This window comes from Sycon ciliatum, chromosome 13, assembly GCF_964019385.1.
Source record: "Sycon ciliatum chromosome 13, ocSycCili1.1, whole genome shotgun sequence".
Taxonomy (NCBI): Eukaryota; Metazoa; Porifera; class Calcarea; order Leucosolenida; family Sycettidae; genus Sycon; species Sycon ciliatum.
The window spans coordinates 21851647-21872547 of record NC_088655.1 but is presented as its reverse complement, the minus strand read 5'-3'; the positions used below and the strand labels follow the sequence as shown (position 1 = coordinate 21872547).

General features: G+C 47.3%; 1 protein-coding gene across 1 annotated transcript; it reads left to right on the top strand.

Moving 5' to 3' along the window:
• The first annotated feature begins 2385 nt into the window (after nucleotides 1-2385).
• On the top strand, nucleotides 2386-18917 carry LOC135829407 (uncharacterized). Its single transcript, XM_065341816.1, has 8 exons — nucleotides 2386-2666; nucleotides 3209-3315; nucleotides 7426-7642; nucleotides 11898-12030; nucleotides 14635-14782; nucleotides 15863-16075; nucleotides 17174-17302; nucleotides 18037-18917. The coding sequence occupies exons 1-7, from the start codon at nucleotides 2501-2503 to the stop codon at nucleotides 17297-17299; spliced, it is 1110 nt and encodes a 369-aa protein (XP_065197888.1). The 5' UTR covers nucleotides 2386-2500; the 3' UTR covers nucleotides 17300-17302; nucleotides 18037-18917.
• Nucleotides 18918-20901: the final 1984 nt, after the last annotated feature.

The window sequence follows — 20901 nt, the reverse complement described above, 5'->3', positions numbered from 1 at the left end:
ATTCATCAGTTGACTTCTTTTGTAAAAAGATTTTTTCATTGCCAAAATAGTTTGAGTTACTGGTACCTTTGAAAATTATCATCACGGTTCAATTGTCTTCACAATCGTCATACTCGTCCAACCGATGTCAACCTCACCCTGCGATTGATCAGCTCATCTCTCCCGCAGCTCCACCTCTACTTCTATCATGACCGAACATCAACTTTACCTCAATTTGTTTAATTATTAGAACAATATCCATAGCATGCGCAATCATGGCTGCTAAAATCCAGAGGTCATGACTTCGTGACATGCGTAATGTACATGTACATGTTTTTGCGGACTACCCGTCACTATCTCGTTCGCCCCGGGATACCTGACCAAGACTGATTCACTCGCATCTTCTGCTACATGTACTGTACCAGTGTGAGAAAGAACTTTGAAGAAGACGAGTTCGAGCTTACAATAATGTATTGCCACCATTTCTACCCTACTTTTCATTGAAAACACGATCTGCATGACCTCCGAACCCTTTACCATGCAGACCACCAGCACTAATCATGTGCATTGTACCAAGAGTACATAAACCGGTTTATGTACTCTTGATTGTACCAATTGTGCAGCCTATATACATGTACATGTAGAACTGTAGTACAATCCGATGTAGTTATGCTCCTACCTCCGAAAGGATGAAATTATGCTCCAAATTTCAACCACCAAATTGTGCCAATAATTATGCCGGCATAATCCGCCGCTGCCTAATGTACGCTGTGCATGCGAATACCGTCAATTATTGCGAATTCATGAATGCAATACAATCATGGTCCGACCTAGCTACGACCGTCACCCGGGTCACTGATTGTAGTGGACTGGACATGTTATCAAGGGAGTCGTAAACCTACGCCTTCCTGGTGCGTCTACTTGTTCTTGTAGAACTTGTACAACTGTATGGAATTTGATGCGAACAGGCGGATTAGTCCAATTTTATGCGATTCGTATGCAATTTGCCTCGAATTATGCGATTATTCGATTTTGGTAGGAATTATGCGAAAAATTATGCTAGCATAATCTGTCAAGGCCTAACAGTAATAGTACGAACGAACAGTAGACGAGGGGAACATTACTGTCCTGTGTCTTGCATAAAAAATTACATGTTCAATAGCAACTGTTACACGAGTAGAACGATGATGATGTCATCTTAGTTACTGTAAATATACAAAATTTCGGCGCTGCAAAATTTCGGCACTTCACGATTTTTGACATTTCGGCGGCGATTTATTTTCGGCGTGGAGTAGAGGGCATGGTATAGTGCGACAGATGCTGTGAAAAATTTCATCGGCGTTTTAATTTAGGCGTTTTGGGTCGGTGCCGAATATAGCCGAAATTATATAGCTGCCAAAAATTTGTATATTTACAGTATTCAAAAGGTCGTGTCACGAACTACATGTACATGTACATGTACATGTACAGTGTACATTTGTACATGTTGGACAAATACATACTCGCTCATTTCTCGCAAGCCTTCAGACTCATTTCAGAGAAACAGTAGATCAACGGCAGTTACGAACTTACGATATTGAATGTGCATTCCCTTTTCCGTTCACTGGAGTGATGTAGGATACATGCAACCGGCTACTGGCACTGCGTAAAGTGGTGCTTTACAGCGGGAAGGGGTGTACGAGTTTGCTATCGCTGCACTTCTGCTACTATTCTGTTTTTTTTTTGCTGGTTTTTGCACAAGAACTCTCCAATTTTGAGTTGCGATATTAGCAACTTTTGAGCTTTTTCTGAAAATATGGATGCGATTTCAGCAACTAGCACTTGCTTTGGCACGGTTGCGAAAAGCAAAAGTAACAGTTAAAACCTATGCCGCTATGGCATCGTTGTGAAAGGGCTAGTGATGACGTTCAGCTCAGTGCTGTGCAATGACAATGTACAGCACTGAGCTGAACTAACGCCTATCTACATGTCATGTAGCTAGATAGGCGTTAGTTAGGCAGTGCAACTAGTGTAGTGTAGATCTACACTCATGTAGCGGTGTCATTGTTGTACTGTCTGTATGACCAGGATATTGTAGTTGTTTCAGGGACACACGTGACGCTGGAGAGTCACGTGTATCGAATACTAGTCATCTTCTTGTGATCAGCTGACTTTTGTTCAAGCACTTGCACTTGAAAGTAGTGACCTGGTGACATGACATGGCACGAGAAGTCGACCTTCGACTTCGCCGCTCTGTTCACCATGGTTCACGGTCCAGATATATCTGCAACAGTGCAAGCCAGCATACCGGCAAATCATGGTAAAACTGGGGAAAGGCATGAGTGACCTGGTGACAGGCACTACTAGATCACGGGATCAACGCTGCTCTTGCTCGTAAGCAAAATAAAGAACCAAAACATTCTTTGAAAAGCTCCAGAAGAACCGTGTAATCGTATTTCTTTCACAATTATTTGCTCCCCGAGCATCCGTCCATTGCCATTGGCAACAGAGGATAGCTAGCTGTGTTCTTTGGAAGACGGATATGGCGTCGATTCAAATACTCGTCGCGTTGGGCATGCTGGCGCTAGCCTGCGGATCACCAGTCGAGCCGCAGCTGGATACTGTGTGGCTGCTGAGCGTCAACTACACCAGCTATGCGTATTCACCGATCAAGGACCGCCTGCTGGCGTTGCATCCGGGTGGTCTCGGTAAGTGCGGCGTGCTTGCGGTGCTAGGCATGCACCGCTGCACCGCTCGCTCTCGGAATGTAGCGTCGAGCTATTGCCATGTTGGAAATCAGTTGGGGCGCTGGAGCTAAGACTACATAATAATTATTTTGTTGAAAATTATTTTAGCGTCAAGTGGTGCACAAACCTGACCCACCGTTCAACGAAACAAATTTTAATGAATTTGAAACGTCCGTAACACCGAATTACATAGATACATTTTGATGGGGAAAGGCCACAGATATGGCATATGACGTCACCATTTCACCTAAAAGTGACAAAAGAGTAGTAATATTTCCTCTTAAACTCGCCCAAAGAGTGCCCTAGGCTGTAGACCGAAGTGACCGTAACTTTGGGGTCCGGATAACCGAGGTATGAGCGTATCATAATATTATAGTTTGCTTTTTCGTTAGCTATTACGCCAGCGATGATATCCTTTGTGATTGCTCATATAAGAGGCTTCTGATGGTTGTTCACCCTTCCATTGACAGTTGGCTATATGCTGTGCTTGGCATGAATTGCAGCCGTGGATGAACTTGACCTAGCGACTCGGACGGTTGCTAAGACCTACCCTATGCCCATTCCCGGCTACAGAATCAGCATTGGGAAGACCGGCCGTTACGTATCCGTTGTAAGTAAAACCCTGGTGATTCTGATGTGGATAAGGAGTTTTCTTCATGGAAATGGAAAACTGTTTGAAAAGTTGTATGTTTTACGTTCAAAGAGAAATGTTGAGCATACGTGCTCTTTCCGTGGTCACTGCAAATTCACAACTCAGTTGACTGTATCATGAAGCTGCAGGATGCTTCACCCCTATTACGTTGGTTTTGTGTTTAACCCTTTGAGACCCCACTGAAAGTACGACAATTTACACACCTTCAAATAACATGCACTTTCGCTCGTATCTCTATGAAACATTCACTGATTTTTACAACTAACCACCGTTGGAAAGATATTTCCAAGACGAAGAGAATAGTACCACACTCAAGCCAACTACTTGCACAGCCTCTGCTCTGCGTGGCCTATAATGCCGCCCCAAACAGCAGCCGTGCGCGAACAGCTTCAGCAAAGTTCAAACAGCCGCCATTCCATTCTCCTTCATCGCATCGACTTGAAACAAACGACAGCGGAAAGCTCGTTTCAAGCGCAAAATATTGGTGTGCAGCATACTTGAGTATGACATACCATTCCAGGGAAATATCCTGCCAAGTGCAGCGTGAAAAATTGAATTTTTCGATCTGAGTGCATTTTTCAGTTTGTCTCCGACTTCGAGTCTCACCACGACGGCATCGTAACTCCTAGAGACTTCCGATAACTTCGACGTGATAGCCAAGGGTCTTCTCGAAACGTAGATACTTTGTTTATGAAAATCGGTGAAGGAATACCAGAGATATAATTATTTTAGTGTCACTGTATACCAATACGAAGTAGTGGTTGCGACTTCGGCGATGATTTTGTATACTGTATACCAAACGATCGAATTCGATCGTTGGGGTCTCAAAGGGTTAAAAGAGAACAATTCTATTTTGACTATCATCCTCAATGATTTCAAATTAGGACTTCACAGAGGATTTCAAAGTGTTTAGGAAATTAGAGGCCACATGCCACGTACTGCTCTTTTCTCTCCGAAACTCAACACTTGCAAGCCAGATATGAAAGAAAGAAAAAATCATCAGTAACACCACCGGGACTCGAACCAGGGACCTTGCTATTCGCAAGCAATGCTCTAACCAACTGAGCTATAGTATGGCTCTTATCCACAGTGATGGTAAATCTATCCTTCTTCGATCAATCCACATCTGGCTTGCATCATACTGGCAAGAGAAAAGAGCAGTGCGTGGCATGTGGCCTCTAATTTCCTAAAATCCTCAATGATGAAAGTCAATTTTGTTGCCTTTGTAGCCCGTTTCGTATGGCTTTATGCTTCCATGCCGTTCTACTCTCCATCTCTCAATCTACACATGGGTAACTTGCATGTCAGTCTGCCAACAAACTCATCCTTATATTTTTTCTGTAGAGCAACCACTTCTCCATGCATTCGTTCTTCCATCCATCCAACCACCCATCCATCCATCCATCCATCTATCCACCCGCGCATCCTTCGATCCCCCCCCCCCCCCCCCTCCTCATCCATCCAGCCACACTGACCGGCAGACACGCGGTCAAGTTAGCCATATGCTCGCACTTCCCGTCGCGCGTTCTAGGCATGGCCTTCATACCATATCCTTTCTCGCTGCTAATCGCTGGAATACTTTACCTGCTGCCTGCCGAACCCCTACCTCTCGCTCAGAGTTTGTTCAATTGTGACAATCATTCATAGGGTTCCCTGTAATAAGATGACACCATCTGTAGGGGGTTCCCCTATTTAAATAGTCAATACTACAAGTACTACAACTAGAGCCCATCCGTCGATCCATCGATCCATGCATCCATCCGTCCATGCATCCATCCATCCATCCGTCCATGCATCCATCCATCCATCCATCCATGCGTCCATCCATCCACCCTACAAGGCGGGAAGCCTACAGAGCTGCCCAATCCTTTCAGGCAGGATGCGAACCCATGTGCAGGTACAAGGTAACTTTCCTGCATTAATTTTATCACACGTTCACCAGCCAGTTGCACAAGAGTGCAAACTTTGTACAACTCCCTGCTTTCATGCATCCCCTTGCACAATTGCCCCTGGTACCTCACCATCACTGCTGCCCAGTGCAGCCCCTACTCAGTACCTGTTTGTTTTTGTCCACATAATTATTTATTTTACGAGCTGGGTTTGTGAATAATAGTAAACAAAAGTAAACAAAATTGCGCAGGCTCAAAGGCTACATGTATGTTGCATGTAAAATGTGTAGTTTGAATGCAGGCTTGGGAAATTATGCCTTTTAGGTTTTATGTGATTTTGTACTGGATGTTCTACCGGAGGATGCACCCAGTGTGCTGACAGTGCTCAACACCACGGCGGAGGGTGTACCCAGTGTGCTGACAGTGCTCAACACCATGGCGGAGGGTGTACCCAGTGTGCTGACAGTGCTCAACACCACGGCGGAGGGTGTACCCAGTGTGCTGACAGTGCTCAACACCATGGCGGAGGGTGTACCCAGTGTGCTGACAGTGCTCAACACCACGGCGGAGGGTGTACCCAGTGTGCTGACAGTGCTCAACACCACGGCGGAGGGTGTACCCAGTGTGCTGACAGTGCTCAACACCACGGCGGAGCATGTACCCAGTGTGCTGACAGTGCTCAACACCATGGCGGAGGGTGTACCCAGTGTGCTGACAGTGCTCAACACCATGGCGGAGGCAGAGCGTAATACAGAACAGAACAACAAGGACAATCAAGGCTTGTTTGCTGCGACTTGAAGTTTCATGCTCTCGCAATCATCAGGCAGCACTGTTGCCTGATGATTGCGAGAGCATGAAACTTGAAGTAGCAGCAAACAAGCCTTGATTGTCCTTGTTGTTCTGTTCTGTACTGGATGTTCCATGTGCATAGTCTGCAGAAACCCTAAGGCCCTCTTCAGACTACATCCACTGACTCCCGTGTACATGTACGGTGAAAATCCCCAAACCTGTGCTCGTGTGATCGCACAGGTTCAGCTCTTGCCTGGCTGTAGGCATGGTCCCGTTTTTGGAGGATTTTGGAAATTGAAACGGATGTACATGTGCACGGTTTTCCTGGAAAATGACTGGGAGAGATACGCACATTCCGATCCGTTCTAGTTGTATACCCCCCCCCCCCCCCCCCCCTGTCGTCTACATAATGTTGTATCTTGTATTAGAGCCTGTCTAATATAGAAGCCTGTTTTGAGTAGAAGCCTGATTTTCAAGATACTCTATCGGCACATGAGCCTGGTTTTAGTGTTGACATACATAGAAATACATGCCTTGTATAGAAGCCTGTCTCGTGTACATGTAGAAGCAGGGAAAACTTCCCCCAAAAAGTCATATAATACCCAACTGTACGGTATCATGCTTCCCCTGCTCCAGTTTAGATTTTTTATTTTATTTATTTCACCTTCCCGTGGCCAGAAAATATAGGCCAATATGGAGGGAGAGGGGGGGGGGGGGGGGTAGCCAGCCATGGCAGTAAACAAAAACAAAGCAAAAAAATAAATATTACACGTTTTCACCCCATGCATACATGGATTATCATTGCAAGCGACCAAAAAACTCCTTATGTGGACGTAGACGCAGCGCTTTGTACTGCAGTGTGGTGACAGCCTAATCGTTAAGTCGGACCGTAGTAGATTGCTTTGTTTTGCTTTAATTGGTGCTTTTCTCCAATGCCCTGCAGTCGTATTTATTCAGCTTTTTTTCTTGTGTACTTGCATACTGGTATTAGTTTAGTCCCACAACCTGCGATAAAATGATCAGCTGTAGCACCTACTCCACTTTTATGTTTATGTACAGTCAACTTCGCTTATAACGACACTCGGCGGGGCATCAGAAAAGTGTCCTTATTCGCAAAGTGTCGTTATACCCGAAGTCTCATTATAATTATGTTTCACAGTTGGATGGGACTTTGCTCTGGGCATATGCGCATGGAAATTCTGTCGTTATTCGCGAATTGTCGTTATATCCGCAGTCGTTATAAGCGAAGTTGGCTGTATCTATGTCATTCGGATCTTGCCAAGTTGTACATTGTACTGTTGAGATACCGAATTCAAATACATCAATACAGTGCAATACAACAATCTCAATTTGTCCGTGTAATTTTTGGGTTTTTCTATTCATTACACAGGTTCACAACTCGTACATCACGTTTATTGATGTCGTGGCGGAAACATTGCAGACGGAGAACTTCCCCTATGCTGATGTACCGGTTGACGGACTGGTGGTGGATTTGACGGAGGAACATGAGACGTGCGCTTGGATCCATTTCCGGCAGGGTGGGGGGTATGTCGGCGAGATCGTCTGTGTGAACCCGGTTAACGGGAACGCTACCAAGTGCTACCAAGGTAAGGGGGTGGTGGAGAATGTGCTTTGAAGGGAGTGTGTGTATGTATGTGTGTGTGTGTGTAAAAAAAAGAAGTAAAGCTATCGCTCATGCGTCCGTTCCATCTTGGGAGTCTCAAGGAGCGATCAGCACTCCCGTCATCTTAATACTGCAGATCTAGCCCAGAGAGCGCGTCTTCCTGAGGACATTGGCACTCTCCTGCGCGAGTACCGTCTGCGTTGGCTGGGTCATGTTTCCCGTATGGACGCGGCCCGGATTCCTCAACAAGTGGCCCAACTTCTGCGAAAACCAGGCTTAGGGTGAAAATCATTTTTTTGAGAAAAATGATGTTTTGTAAAACGGTTGTGTCGCGTGGACGCTCGAGTGCAGTGAAGTGGAACCAAAGAGAATCTCGCTTGTTTGAAGAAGTAGCAGTCATGGCAGGAAGGGTTTCAGCAGTCAGGGAAGTCAAAGGGCTTCCGGTAGAATATTCCCTGCTACTCCTCTAGTCACAACGAAGAGTTTTTGAGCTGATCGAACGGATTCCATCTCACTCAGGGATGGCGAAAATTCTGCGCTAGCTGCTGCTTGCGGAAAATGGTGAAGAAATCGTCTCCAGTTAGAGTCGTGATGGCGATAGCGAGGAGAACCTGGATGGCATCGACCCACCCAATCGAAGTATGGAGATACTAGCTGTTTCTGGGCCTCACGCAAAGGGAACACGCGCAGCAGAGCTCATACGTTTGCAGCAAGTTCACGAGGAAAAAGGCTAGAAGCGCAGTGTGAAAACTGTTTTGAATTGAAGTCCTTGGCGATGAAGTGCTACTGAATGCCAGGCGAATGAGCGAGCAGATCGAGAGGCCTCCACTCGAGACTTTCCTCGCTGGACAGCTACTGAGCTGCAAGGGATTGTACGGCGTGCCGATATTTCACTTGCTGGTCAGCACCAAGCAGACACTGCAGCACGCCAGCACACTATCACTATGCGCATACTACCAACAGTGGAACAGTTTGAAAGGCTGTGTTCTTGCTTGTTTTTGAATAGTTGTACTAGATTCACCCTTCAAAAGGTGCCATCTCAACTGGAGTCGGGTCTCCTTGTGGTGTGTAGCGCCAGAGCATGCCAGCACATCTATGCAGCCCCAGAATGTGCTGAGTGAGGGGCAAACAAAATTCATGCAGAACTGTGCATGGCCACTACAGCCTGCAGCACCAAGCCTCCAAGGGGCCACAACAAGCCTGCCCCCACAATCCCACATGCCTACCTTGTCATGTCACCTAGCTAAACAAAAATCATCCATGTCTCTTCCTTCACTCTGGTGGATCTCTCTTCATTTCTTTCCTGTGCATGTGATAACAATTTTTTTTTGTGGATTTTTTAACACAATACCCTGGTGTGTTTGAGATACTTTTAATACCACTATGAGTCGACCCACACCTGTAATAATATTTTGTCTCCTGACCTCCCATGCCCAGTAGAAGCTGAAAATTTTTGTGAAATTTCACCCTAAGCCTGGTTTTCGCAGATTCTGGGCCAAGTGTTGTTCGGGGAGCTCGAGGCAACCAGACCACGGCATGGGCCAAAGAAGCGTTGGCGAGACACGATTGTCGGTGATCTGCGCTCGCTGGATATTCCGGAGTCCGAGTGGTATCGGCTCGCACAAGATCGCCCGGAATGGCGCAGGCGGGTCCATCAACATCGTCTTCCTCCCCCGGCACCGAAGGACTTTCATTGCGCATGCGGCAGAGCGTTTAGGAGAAGTGGCGATTTGAAGCGTCACATCAAGTACTGCCCAACTCAGTAGCCTATCATCTCCACTGGAGATGGGGCGTCAAAGGTGTGTGTGTGTGAGTGTGTGTGTGAGAGTGTGTGTGTGCGCGTGTGTGCACGTGTGTGTGTGTGCACGTGTCGGCATTGCCGTATTTTCCAGAGCATATGCCGCACTGAAGTTCATTTGAGCCTGGACCAGCAAAAACCATCACATGTGCAAGATTTTTAAAACATTTTTTGCACCAAATTGATCCACGAATACTGATATCCAGTCTAAAGAAATTTCAGATCAATCACACCGCTGTAAGTACAGTTGCGCTCACTGAAATCCGACCAAAAGTGCAAAGCTGACGCCCTGGACGAGTTCCGATTACATCATTGTACGCGTACATGTGTACGTCCAGCTGAATTCATTCCACTTCCAGGGCGCCAAGGGCCGTGGAAGCTGAGGGCGCCAGGTCTGCACGTTGGGTCGGATTTCAGCGAGCGCAACTGTAGATAAAAAATGCGGTACACGACATCTCATCTATGTAAGATGCGTGTATGGGTGTTGGTATGTGTCTGAGTGTTGGTATGTGTCTGATCCTGTTCAGCCATTCTAGTCTTTGGTTTGGGGTGTACTCAGATGCTTGCTTGTCCAAGTAACTCATTGACTCCACTGACTACTGTAAAACCGGAAAGTCTAACGGCCAAAAGGTTTTGCGTTTTTGTAATTTTGGCATGATTACGAGCAGAAAGTTTAACGATGGCTACCTGGCCACCCATCTGTATGTGCATCTACACACAGACATCTAGCGATAACGTTTTTTTCAAATAACGAAAATCAATTTGTCGTTAAAACATTAGACTTTCAGGTTTTACAGTAACAGCTGATCCAAGAGCCTATGGCCAAGCTCCAGCGACTGATACTGCATCCACACCAGGCTCTGTACCGTAGTGATGCTCTCAAAGCCCTTCACTTCCACGACAGCTTATCTGCACACACGGAGTGCAAGCATATTGTTGGCTGTGACTGCACTCACACACTTTGGCACGCAGGCTGGTACGTACTAGGTGCAGATACATTGTTTCCTGACCCAACAGGAACATATGAGCCAGCACACGCGAAAATCACCCTTAGTGACATATTTTCAGAAACTGAGATGACAGTGGATAAAGGCAGATGGATTTATGCAGAATTCAATGCAAAAAATGTTTGAAAAAATCTTGAGTAAAACTTGAGTTACGGGTCTTAGAAGATAGAGCATTTTACCTGATAATTATATTGCACATCACACGAAAACAGAGAATGTTTGAAGTGCGTTTTCTCAGTTTGAAGTGCGTGTCACTAATGTCGATTTTCGCGTGCGCTGGCTCATATTTTGAATTTTTGGGAGCTGCTGCATGGACCAAATAAATGCTTCAAGTCGCTCAGCGTCCAAGCCAACATAGCAGTTCTTGTCCTGCACTAGCAGTTGTTGCTCTTCCAGTCGTGAATCGAGACACCTTTGATCCGTATCATCACTGTCTAAATCCGACAACTTACCAGTGAGGGAGTCGTTCATTGCTCAAAAATATGCATTTCTTCTGCACAAAGTCTGCAGCCTCGCCGAGTCGCTTTGCGGTAGGAGGGAGTCGCCCTCCGGAGCTCCGTGGCAGGAGGGAGTCGCCCCCGGAGCTCCGCGGCAGGGGGGAGTGCGCCCTCCGGAGCTCCGCGGCAGGAGGGTGTCGCCGTCCGGAGCTCCGCGGCAGGAGGGAGTCGCCCTCCGGAGCTCCGCGGCAGGAGGGAGTCGCCGTCCGGAGCTCCGCGTCTATCTCCTGAGTCCCTTGGTGAGAAATCGCCAGCTCAGTCATCACCAAAATATGTTGTGTCCTGATCGGCGTTAACAACCATCGATGCCCGTTCGATGTTCGCGCTCCGCGATCGTATACTTATTCCACAGCCAAGCGCAGACACGTGAGGTTTCCCAGCCGTGTCTCCTCACTTGCCTGGGGCTTGCCTAGCTAGCTAGTCACTAACAAACACACAAATACGGACTTGTCAGGCGGAAAGAAGGACGAGTGACATGAAACACAGAAAGGTGACGAGAAGTGGTTTGATCCGCGACTTTCTTTCGCTCGACTTAAACGTCACTTTTTGATCAATTTGGTATCACACACAGGCGACGGTTTTCGCTGACCGGGGCTCATGTATAAACCGCACCCAGATCGGAAGATACGGTATGTGCGTGGAGCAGGTATATGGAGGATGAGAGTGAGTAACAACAGTCTAGCACTGGCTCCCTCTCCACACACAATACATGTACGTTCTGCCGTCAACAGCTTGGGAATCTCAGAGGAAAGAAACTGATAAATGTGCCACAAGTTGTGTAGTACGGCGAAGGAACTTGAATAGATCTCAAGCAGTAAGAAGATGCCGTGATTCATCACAAGGACGCATTTTGAAGGCCCAAGTAAGTCATTCTGTTGGCACACTATCTGAATTCGGTTATCAAATTTATCCCCCTTTATGTGTCTCCATCCACAGCTGGTGCTTATGGGTACACAACTACTACATTGGGTACCTCCGATGGCAAGTGTGTCTATGGCCTGACGTCTTCCGGCTACATTGCCAAGTATAGAGTGCCCGATGTTACACGGTCTCCCATCGCCACACCTCGGTATGTATGGTTTGTGTATACGTGTGTGTGTGTGTATACATGTGTGTTCTGTGTGTGTGTGTGTTTGTGTGTGTGTGTGTGCGTGTGCGTGCGCTCGCGCGCGCGCGCGCGTGTGTGTGTGTGTGTGTGTGTGTGTGTGTGTGTGTATGCCGGCTAATTTGGTTGGTGGGTACACTTATGCCAGATAGTGTTGGCTCTGTTGCCAACGGGCTCGGCTGCTCGGGGGTGTAATGTTGTACCTGCCATCACCTTTTTGGTTCACGGTTCATATACCGTACTGGCAATCTATATGGTCGCAGTGAGGCCATGAAGCGTTACATTGGCACATGTTTACCGCACGCAGGGCGTTAGATGCAAAGTCGCACAGGAGCCGTTACACAGGTTTCTATATTGCCGCAGTCCTTTTTTTGCTATTGCAGGACTTCCTGCTGCGTCCAGTTTTGAACTTTTCACCACGCGGTACACGTGCTTTCACAGTTTTCAGCCTTTTTTGCAATGAAAAGATCGCCGCACCCCGCCGGACGCGCGTTACGAACGCAACGAAAATTTGTCGCACTAGCCTGGTCGCGCGTTAGGCCGCACCCCCCCCCTGCGTTACGCGTTACGCGGCAACATATATTGCCTGTACGGTACTTTCTATTTAAAGAACACACTTACTTGTTCACAGATGGACTAATTCTGGCTAGATTAACTCTTGTGTAATCGATGGTTCGAATGAAGCCTTTATCACATCCACTCTGGTTTAGCCACCCACACTACACTAGTAGCAAGTACAGTCGAGCTACCCTTATTACGATAGCCTCTCCATCTCTTATTGGCGATGGTGGCATCGTGAGAATAAAGAATTCAAACAAACAAACGATATTGCCGTTATAACGATATTTTTCTGCCAAACCAAATCACTCCATTGACTTGTATACAATGCTTTACCTGTATAATGCTAAAACGATATTACCCCTATAATAATAATAATAATTATAAAATATGCATTCTCGCGTTGACATGGATTAATCCAAGCGTTCGCATATGCTGAACGAACAAATAATATCAGGGTGGATCAGCAAGCCAAATGGGCAGCCACAAAAACCATGTTGCCGGACGGCATAAGCAAATAAATGCTATGACGTGAACTTGCATACAATAGAAGTGGCATCCGATGGTTATCTTTCTCCAGTTCACCAAAAGTCGGTCAGAGAGATGCCAACAATGATGGGTGGAAAGTCACGGTTCAGTATTTGTTTAAGATAATAATAATAGCGTAATATTCCCGTTTGTCAAATTCCTAATGATGCGCCAGTGTCCAGATAATTGTAGTGGTATGGCGCACCATCGCAAATCAGTCACAGACCTTCCGTGTGAGTTTCCTCCAGCGGGTGCGATCTACGGCAATGGCTCTGACACGTTGCAGTTCCTGGGCTGTGACTAGGAGGCGGCCCCGGCAGCCACTGTCAGCCTCTCGCCGGAAATAATGCTCGATTGCCAACATTGCAGGCGTGTCCTCACCAAGCCGCAGTATGTGGCCGAATAGACGCCACCGAGATTCCTTTATTTCTTTGCTGAGTTGGGATAACGCCGCAGCGCTCGTATAGCTTCCCGTTGCGGATGGTTTGGGGTCATTTGATGCCCAGAAGGGACCGGAGTTGGCGGCGATGAAATGAGTCTAGTTGATCGAAGCAGGTCTCCGTCAGACCCCACGTATCGCAGTTGTAAGTGAGGATGGGTAGAATGAATGCTCTATAAGGGTGCAGTCTTAGGCGCTCTCAAACATGTGAACGACGTTTCCATAGGCTGTACATCGACCGGAATCCTGCAGATGCCAGCTGCTTACGGCGACTGATATCCTCTTCATCCCCCAGCAGGGTACCAAGCTTCTTCACTGAACGCCATGCCACTGCAATCCTGTCAGCACCACGGGAGAACATGTGTCCATTCCGTTTTATCCGGATTTACCTTCAGGTGCCATTCTGCAAGAACACGTACTGTGCTCCTATTACCCTCCTAGTACCCCTATAACGATATAAAATGGGCTGACCACTCGGCATTTTTCCCTTTTATAACAATATCTAGCGGGGAATACGTAGACTCCACTATCCAAGTAGGGCAAGTTTCAATTGATAAGTCACTGGGACATGACAAAATGCAATGGGGGCAGCAGTGATGCCTTCTTGTGCACATAATGTGCATAGAACACACATGTACGCAAGTATTTATGCCCTGAAAAGTGTAAAAATTTTTACAAATTCATGCATTATGACGTACATGTATGAAATGAACCAGTAACCTTATAACAATATTTCTTGGTCTGACGCTTATATCGTTATAAGGATAGGCCGACTGTATTGCCTTCACTGGGGGCAGGAGTGAATGCAGTTGGATCCCGGGACGGGATTACCTTGGGCTCGGAACTATGACGGTGTCTAGCACTGTCACACCTGGTAGTGATGCATGTCTGCACTGAGTCAACAACATTATACTGAACGCATCCTGATTTTGCAGCTGCCTCTCCATCCTGAAGTGGGTACCCATTCATTCAAACCCATTCTGTTGATTCATTTTCATCATTTTCTGTTTTTTTGTCCCGTGATTTTGCTCGTTCACTGCCAGCTGTCCATACTTTCTCCGTTCGGTAGTTCCCAACTGGGGGAATTACTACACACCAAACTCTGCCTGGTTCAGTTACGACAACAGCCGTATCTTCCTTAACAACGGACTCACGCTCAGTGCCAGCTCTGATCAAACTGAAGACTTGCAGGTGAGTGCGTGTAGATCGTGGCAAGCAGGTGTCTCTAGGGAAAGAAAAAAACCCGTTGCGTTTGTGTGTGTGTGTGTGTATGTGTGTGTGCGTGTGTGTGTGTGCGTGTGCATGTGTGTGTGTGTGTGTGTGTGTGTGTGTGTGTGTGTGTGTGTGTGTGTGTGTGTGTGTGTGTGTGTGTGTGGTATGTGTATGCTTTTTCTGCACCTAGCCCTCACCCACTTACTGAGATGTGGTGAACCCATAAGTGGGATCATTTTCAAGTCCACCCAAAGTTTGGGTATTTCAGGGGGTGTCGGCCGTTGGCCGATTCAATAGCCAATTGAGTCATCTTTCCAAGATGCCTTTTGAGTCTCTCTCTCCCCTCTCTTGGGGAGACCCACGTAACCAGTTTTGGCAGTGAGCAGGTGTGCGTGTGTGTGTGTGTGTGTGTGTGTGTCCTGCCCCGGTACCGCTCTCTTGCCTGGTATGTATACGGACATTCAAGAGTAAATCTGGATTGGGACGACACAAATGTTCTGCTGATCGCCAGCTGCCTGTAGCGGAACAGCCGGACGCACGTCAATGCCATGCCTGCCTTCGGTGGTTCCGAAGTGCCGATGGACTTGCTATGCACAAGTGCACAACACCCACCCCGGCATCGCCACCCACACCCCAGCGCATACCAATCACCAGCCATCCGTGTTGCAACCAGCACTGCGCTACCTGTGATCGCTGTTTTAAATCTGCTCCTGGCAACACAATTGCAATCGTGGATGGCGTCGTGGCGGAGCGGCTTCCTAGTGGCAGTGCTGACTTCTCTCGAACTCTCTCTTCTACTCTCTCCTGTCTCGGGGGTGGCGTGTCCAAGCATTTGGCAGCTGTACACCAGGCAAGGTGTGTGTGTGTGTGTGTGTGTGTGTGTGTGTGTATGTGTGTGTGTGTGTGTGTGTGTGTGTGTGTATGTTTGACTGTGTGTGTTTACATGTGCGTGCTTGTGGGTATGCATACGTTTGTGCGCGAGTGCATGCATGTGTGTGTGTGTGTGTATGTGCGCATGCATGCGTGCGTGTGTTTGTGCATGTACCACCACGTACACAGGAACACGGAGCGTTCAACGGAAGCTTCTACGAGCAATACATCTACTGGGTCGACCAGGATCGCAAGCTGACAACACACCCGGTTGTTGCCCTCCAGCGTATTTACGCCCGTGGGGAGTTCAAGCTGCACGTAATCAAGTACTCGTGGCCCTACTTAAAGGCCATGGGATCGCCCATCGACATCCCAGTGCCCACGTCTCCTGCAGATCTCAAGGTTTGATCTGGTTTATTATTTTAAACTTTTTATGATGGAGAAAAAGAAAGGACTCGGATGGAGAGCCAAGGACAAATTAATTTATCGAAAGGGAAAAAGGACCAGGGAACTACAAGTTACGCTATGACATAGGAGCTGATTGTTTAGTAACTGGTGGTGTTAATGGTCATTATAGCGTAACTTGTAGTTCTTTGGTCATTTTCCTTTCGATAAAAAGAAGGGACAATTTTTTTATGAAAGTGCACTTGCCTGCATAGAATGGAAGAGAACAACAACAGCAGCAAGAGAACATAGGGGACTACAAAGGGCGTGTAGGTGCTCTAAAGCGGTGCAGGTTCTCTGTGTGTAGTTCTTGTGGAGAATGTGCCTGCCTCTGTTGCTGCTTGTGTCTGTGCCCACGTTCTACAGTGCTGTCGGGCGCCGAAGAATGGAGCACCGAAGAACGGCCAGGCTGGAATTTCATCAAGCACAGCATACCAATGTATACACGGTGACTCAACTGCCCGTAGACTGTAGCACATGAAAATGAGAACGGTCTAGGCTAGGAGGCTGACCCCCCAGTTCTTCGGCAACCGACAGCACCGTGGTTGTGCAATGCGCTTTTCACTCGGGTTGTTGCAGATACTCAGTGCTGGCCAGAGAAATCCAACCTCAGGAATAAAGTAGCGCCGCGTTCGAGTGCACAGACCAGTATGTGTTGTGCTAGGGCTGCGTAGCGCATGCCTGGCAATGCTATTTTATTCATGAGGTTGGATTTCTCTGGCCAGCACTGTATTTCTGGTTGCCGTCATCGTCATCATCGACGTTGTTGCTACACTGATGTTCGCTGTTCTCGCAGGAAGAGCGCAATGCGAAAATTAACCAGCGCGAGAGCGAGCAAACATCCACAGAGGGTGTGCACGTTTGACGGCGGGCACTCCGCAACACACGCCGTTGCAAACTGTCTGGTTCTGTGAAGTCACGAAACGCTCGGTGACTCAAATTGTTTTGGAGTGGTTTGACATTGTAGAGGGCCGGCTTTCAAACTGTATGAGTGAACATGTGCTGCAAGTTGCTCCTATTGTTTTTTTCTTCTTCTTGTCCTCTCCGTATCTGCAGGTCGCCACCCACGGCTTTGGTTCCCAGGTATACTTTGGCACATCGAGTAGCACGGTCATGGCTGTGGTCAATTACACCATGGACGACCTCATCCATGCGCCAGGTGTTGCCTACATCAATCTTTAGAGTGTGAGTTGGATTCTTTCCGTGTGAAAGAGGTGTGTGTGTGTGTGTGTCTGTGTGTGTGCGTGCGTGCGTGTGTGTGTGTGTGCGCACGCGCATGCATGTGTTTGCAAGCCGACTGCTGTTGTTGGTGGAGCGTAAGTAGAGAGGTTAAGCTGCGCGCGTTATATTTTTGACGTGACGCGCGATTTCACGTCAAATGGGTCGAATTTGGCGTAATACGCCAAATGTGGACGTGAGATGAAGCTCGCTCGTGTTGTTTTCCAACACACAAGCCAAATATCGCGAGCGGAACTTTCGCGTCACATCAAAATGACGTGCAGTTTAACCTCTCGAATGTGTCCACACAAATGTGTCTGGTTCGCCGTGCCCGTGAATGGAAAGCCACATATTACTTCGCCCATGTACGTGTTCAGACACTGGAACACGCGTATGTGCACATGCTTACGTTCTATATGTGCACGTGTATTGTATGTCACAATGGGGTTGTTGTTGTTGTTGTCGTCGTCGCCGCCCGCTGCTGGTGCTATTGCTGTTTCTTAGGTGATGGTGGCGAAAGTGGATTTGTGTGTTCGTTAGTGCTTGTTGTTTTACTGCACAATTTGAACGGCATACATGTAAACACACGTCTCACAGTGTGTGAGGTAAACTGTTAACAGCTTGTTTGACTGTCAATCGATATCCACCAGCTTGATTAAAAAATCTCATCTCTGTGATGTTTCTGCATACTCCGTAACTAGCATTCAATCAGCTCTAGCTGAAGCAGCTGAGGATGCCATCATGCAAGCTGGCAGGCGTGCGGTCAATACGACAACACCTGTATCAGCAAGAGATCTGAGCTGGTCCGCAAGTACAGCCATGATAACAAGTATCGCCTCTCACAATTCTCACCGTCAGGCCTCACATGCACTTGTCACACCTCGCAGGCGAGACGCTGCTTTTTTATGCTGGTGATTGACGCTGGCAATACCACTGTCATTTCTCCTCGCCTCCCTCTGGAACTTGAAGACCATATGCATGTTTGCACCTCAGCCTATAGTATATCCTGTTAGCGCCTCGTTTATGTCACCCCACCCAGCTCGCACACGTGCACATTACACTATTGACATGTATTATTCACGCGGTGCTATATTACCCAGTACCCATGCTATCTTATTACCCAGTACCCATGCTATCTTAGTACCCAGTACCCATTCTATATTAGTACCCAGTCCCATTCTATATTAGTACCCAGTACCCATTCTATATTAGTACCCAGTACCCATTCTATATTAGTACCCAGTACCCATTCTATATTAGTACCCAGTACCCATTCTATATTAGTACCCAGTACCCATTCTATATTAGTACCCAGTACCCATTCTATATTAGTACCCAGTACCCATGCTATCTTAGTACCCAGTACCCATGCTATATTAGTACCCAGTACCCACGCTATACTACCCACTCTTACTGCCAGCCTATATCAGTCACGCCTTCAGAACATTGTATTCAATCTGGTCTGACGATCTCAAAACTGTGAAATTCAGGGTTACAGCAGAAACGCTTTTGATTCCTTCTTTTTTCTATGTGTATTATAGGCGATTTCAGACCACGGCCAACTGTGACTACGTTTCTATGACTCAGACGTGTTTGATCAGCGATTGTGCAAAATCATTTGAAACAGGACTGCATCACCATGGAAATTCGAGTTCAGACGTGATTTTGGCCGTAGTCTGAATAGCCTATAATGCTCTGCATGTACAGTGTACGTGTATGGAGCACTCTCTCGAGCTGCCGCAACTCTCCCTGAGTGTGGATTGCATATCAGGCCTGTCGGAACCAGTGCATCAGGTGCGTCCAAAGCTGCACCAGTAGTTTAATCCTGTGGGTTTTGAAGCATTGGAATATGGACTCTTTGGGCCCACTATAGGGACAATTTACCCAACATTTCCCCCGGGTGGGGGGGGGGGGGCTACCCAGGAACCCTGCCTTTTCATAGCCACACCAATGTAGAATGCCTTCCGATGCTCCTGCATGTATTTCAGTACAATTAAACAATTGAACGATGGTGAAATCATAATGAAGGGCTAGGTGATGTTCGTGGCCAGGGTATTTCTTTGACAGTAAACTGGTCAATTCATTCTACACCTGTATACTGCAGTTTCTGCTATGACCAAAGTTTTCTTCTTGACTTGTTCCTTCCCCTCTTTCCCCAAGACTTTCCTTTGTGTGCCAAGTCGTTCACATGTTTGTATCAAAGAAGGCGTTACCACCCGTTTGTGCTGCGACTTTAACATGAAACCGAACAAACCAACAAACAAAGGTGTCGGGTACAGCATACAGTCAGCATGCTTTTGTCGGAGGAGTTACTTCTGCCCCGCCCCCACTTCCATCCAATATGCCACCACCCTCGCTGTGCAGCATCTGATGGTTCTGTGGTATTCATTAAAAAAATACAGACAGAAAATCAGCACCAACAGCGGACACTCTACCTTGTTTCTGGCTTCGCGTCGATCGCTGTGTGATGGCGGTGGATCCAGCCAGGCAGTCCACATAAAACACACACACACACACACACACACACACACACACACACACACACACACACACACACACACACACACACAGGTACACCTACAATGGCACACGGCATTATTCCAAGGTTGTTGCATGGTTACGTACCCTTGATGGAAATGCATTATGACCGGACTGCGTGTAGGTCTACGCGTGGCTCTCCTTCTTGTTGCCTGTGATTTAGTGCGAATAACCTCGTTCTCAAACAGCTCCAGAACTAGCGACTTTTGCTTGTACTGTGCACGCAATAGTCGCTATTTCTGGGCTGTGTCTAGTTTGCTGTGTCTATAAGGGAGGACGAGGGGGAATACCCTCCACACGGAGGAGTGACACCGAGCAAACGAAACTAGAATGCATGACACCACACTGCCGGCCGCGAAAGCAGACAGTGAGAGTGAAATGTCCGCGAAAGCAGACAGTGAGAGTGAGATGGCAGCGGACTGTTGCCATTGCCTCGAGCACATACCGAGATTATAGTCACGTTTCTAGTACATATCTCTCAGCCCTGGCCAATATTGCCTCAATATCGTATACAGTAGCACAGACGGCAGCTATTCGAGTCGCGTGAACACAGGGCAAAGAAACGAAAATTAATACAAGTACTTGAACTACATGTTAGGCGCTGCATCTGCCACCCTGGTAGCACAGGCATGGTGGTGGCCTGGCACATGCGAAACTTCCTAAGCTGGTTGTGTTTCTCAACGCAATTGTATAGCCGGTTGTAACGCGGACGTGCAAACTTACTTGAACTACATGACTGTACAATGATTGTACTTGTACCCAGTCTTACTCTGCTATCATTATCTGAGACCCGTGCTGCTATGAAGGTGTTGACGGTTTTTATGTACCACCATCTGTACATACCGGTGCCACCGAATTTTACACCAACACGTAGTGAACGATTTGGAGCTGTTGTACGTACGGCCACGCACTAGAAGCCTTAAGAAAGGATTGTAGTCAAGCTAGAGCTACAAATGTATGGCGAACACGACAGAACAGCGACCTCAGTTACTTCGGGAGCAAGATTCGCTCACGAGGAGCTACATTGT

What these genes read in the sequence shown, in the direction of transcription:
- LOC135829407 (XM_065341816.1), top strand. Translation starts at nt 2,501, where the DNA reads ATGGCGTCGATTCAAATACTCGTCGCGTTGGGCATGCTGGCGCTAGCC. An exon ending in GTTGCATCCGGGTGGTCTCG is followed by an intron (nt 2,667 to 3,208) that starts GTAAGTGCGGCG and finishes CATGAATTGCAG; the next exon opens with CCGTGGATGAACTTGACCTA. An exon ending in CGTCTCCTGCAGATCTCAAG is followed by an intron (nt 16,076 to 17,173) that starts GTTTGATCTGGT and finishes CCGTATCTGCAG; the next exon opens with GTCGCCACCCACGGCTTTGG.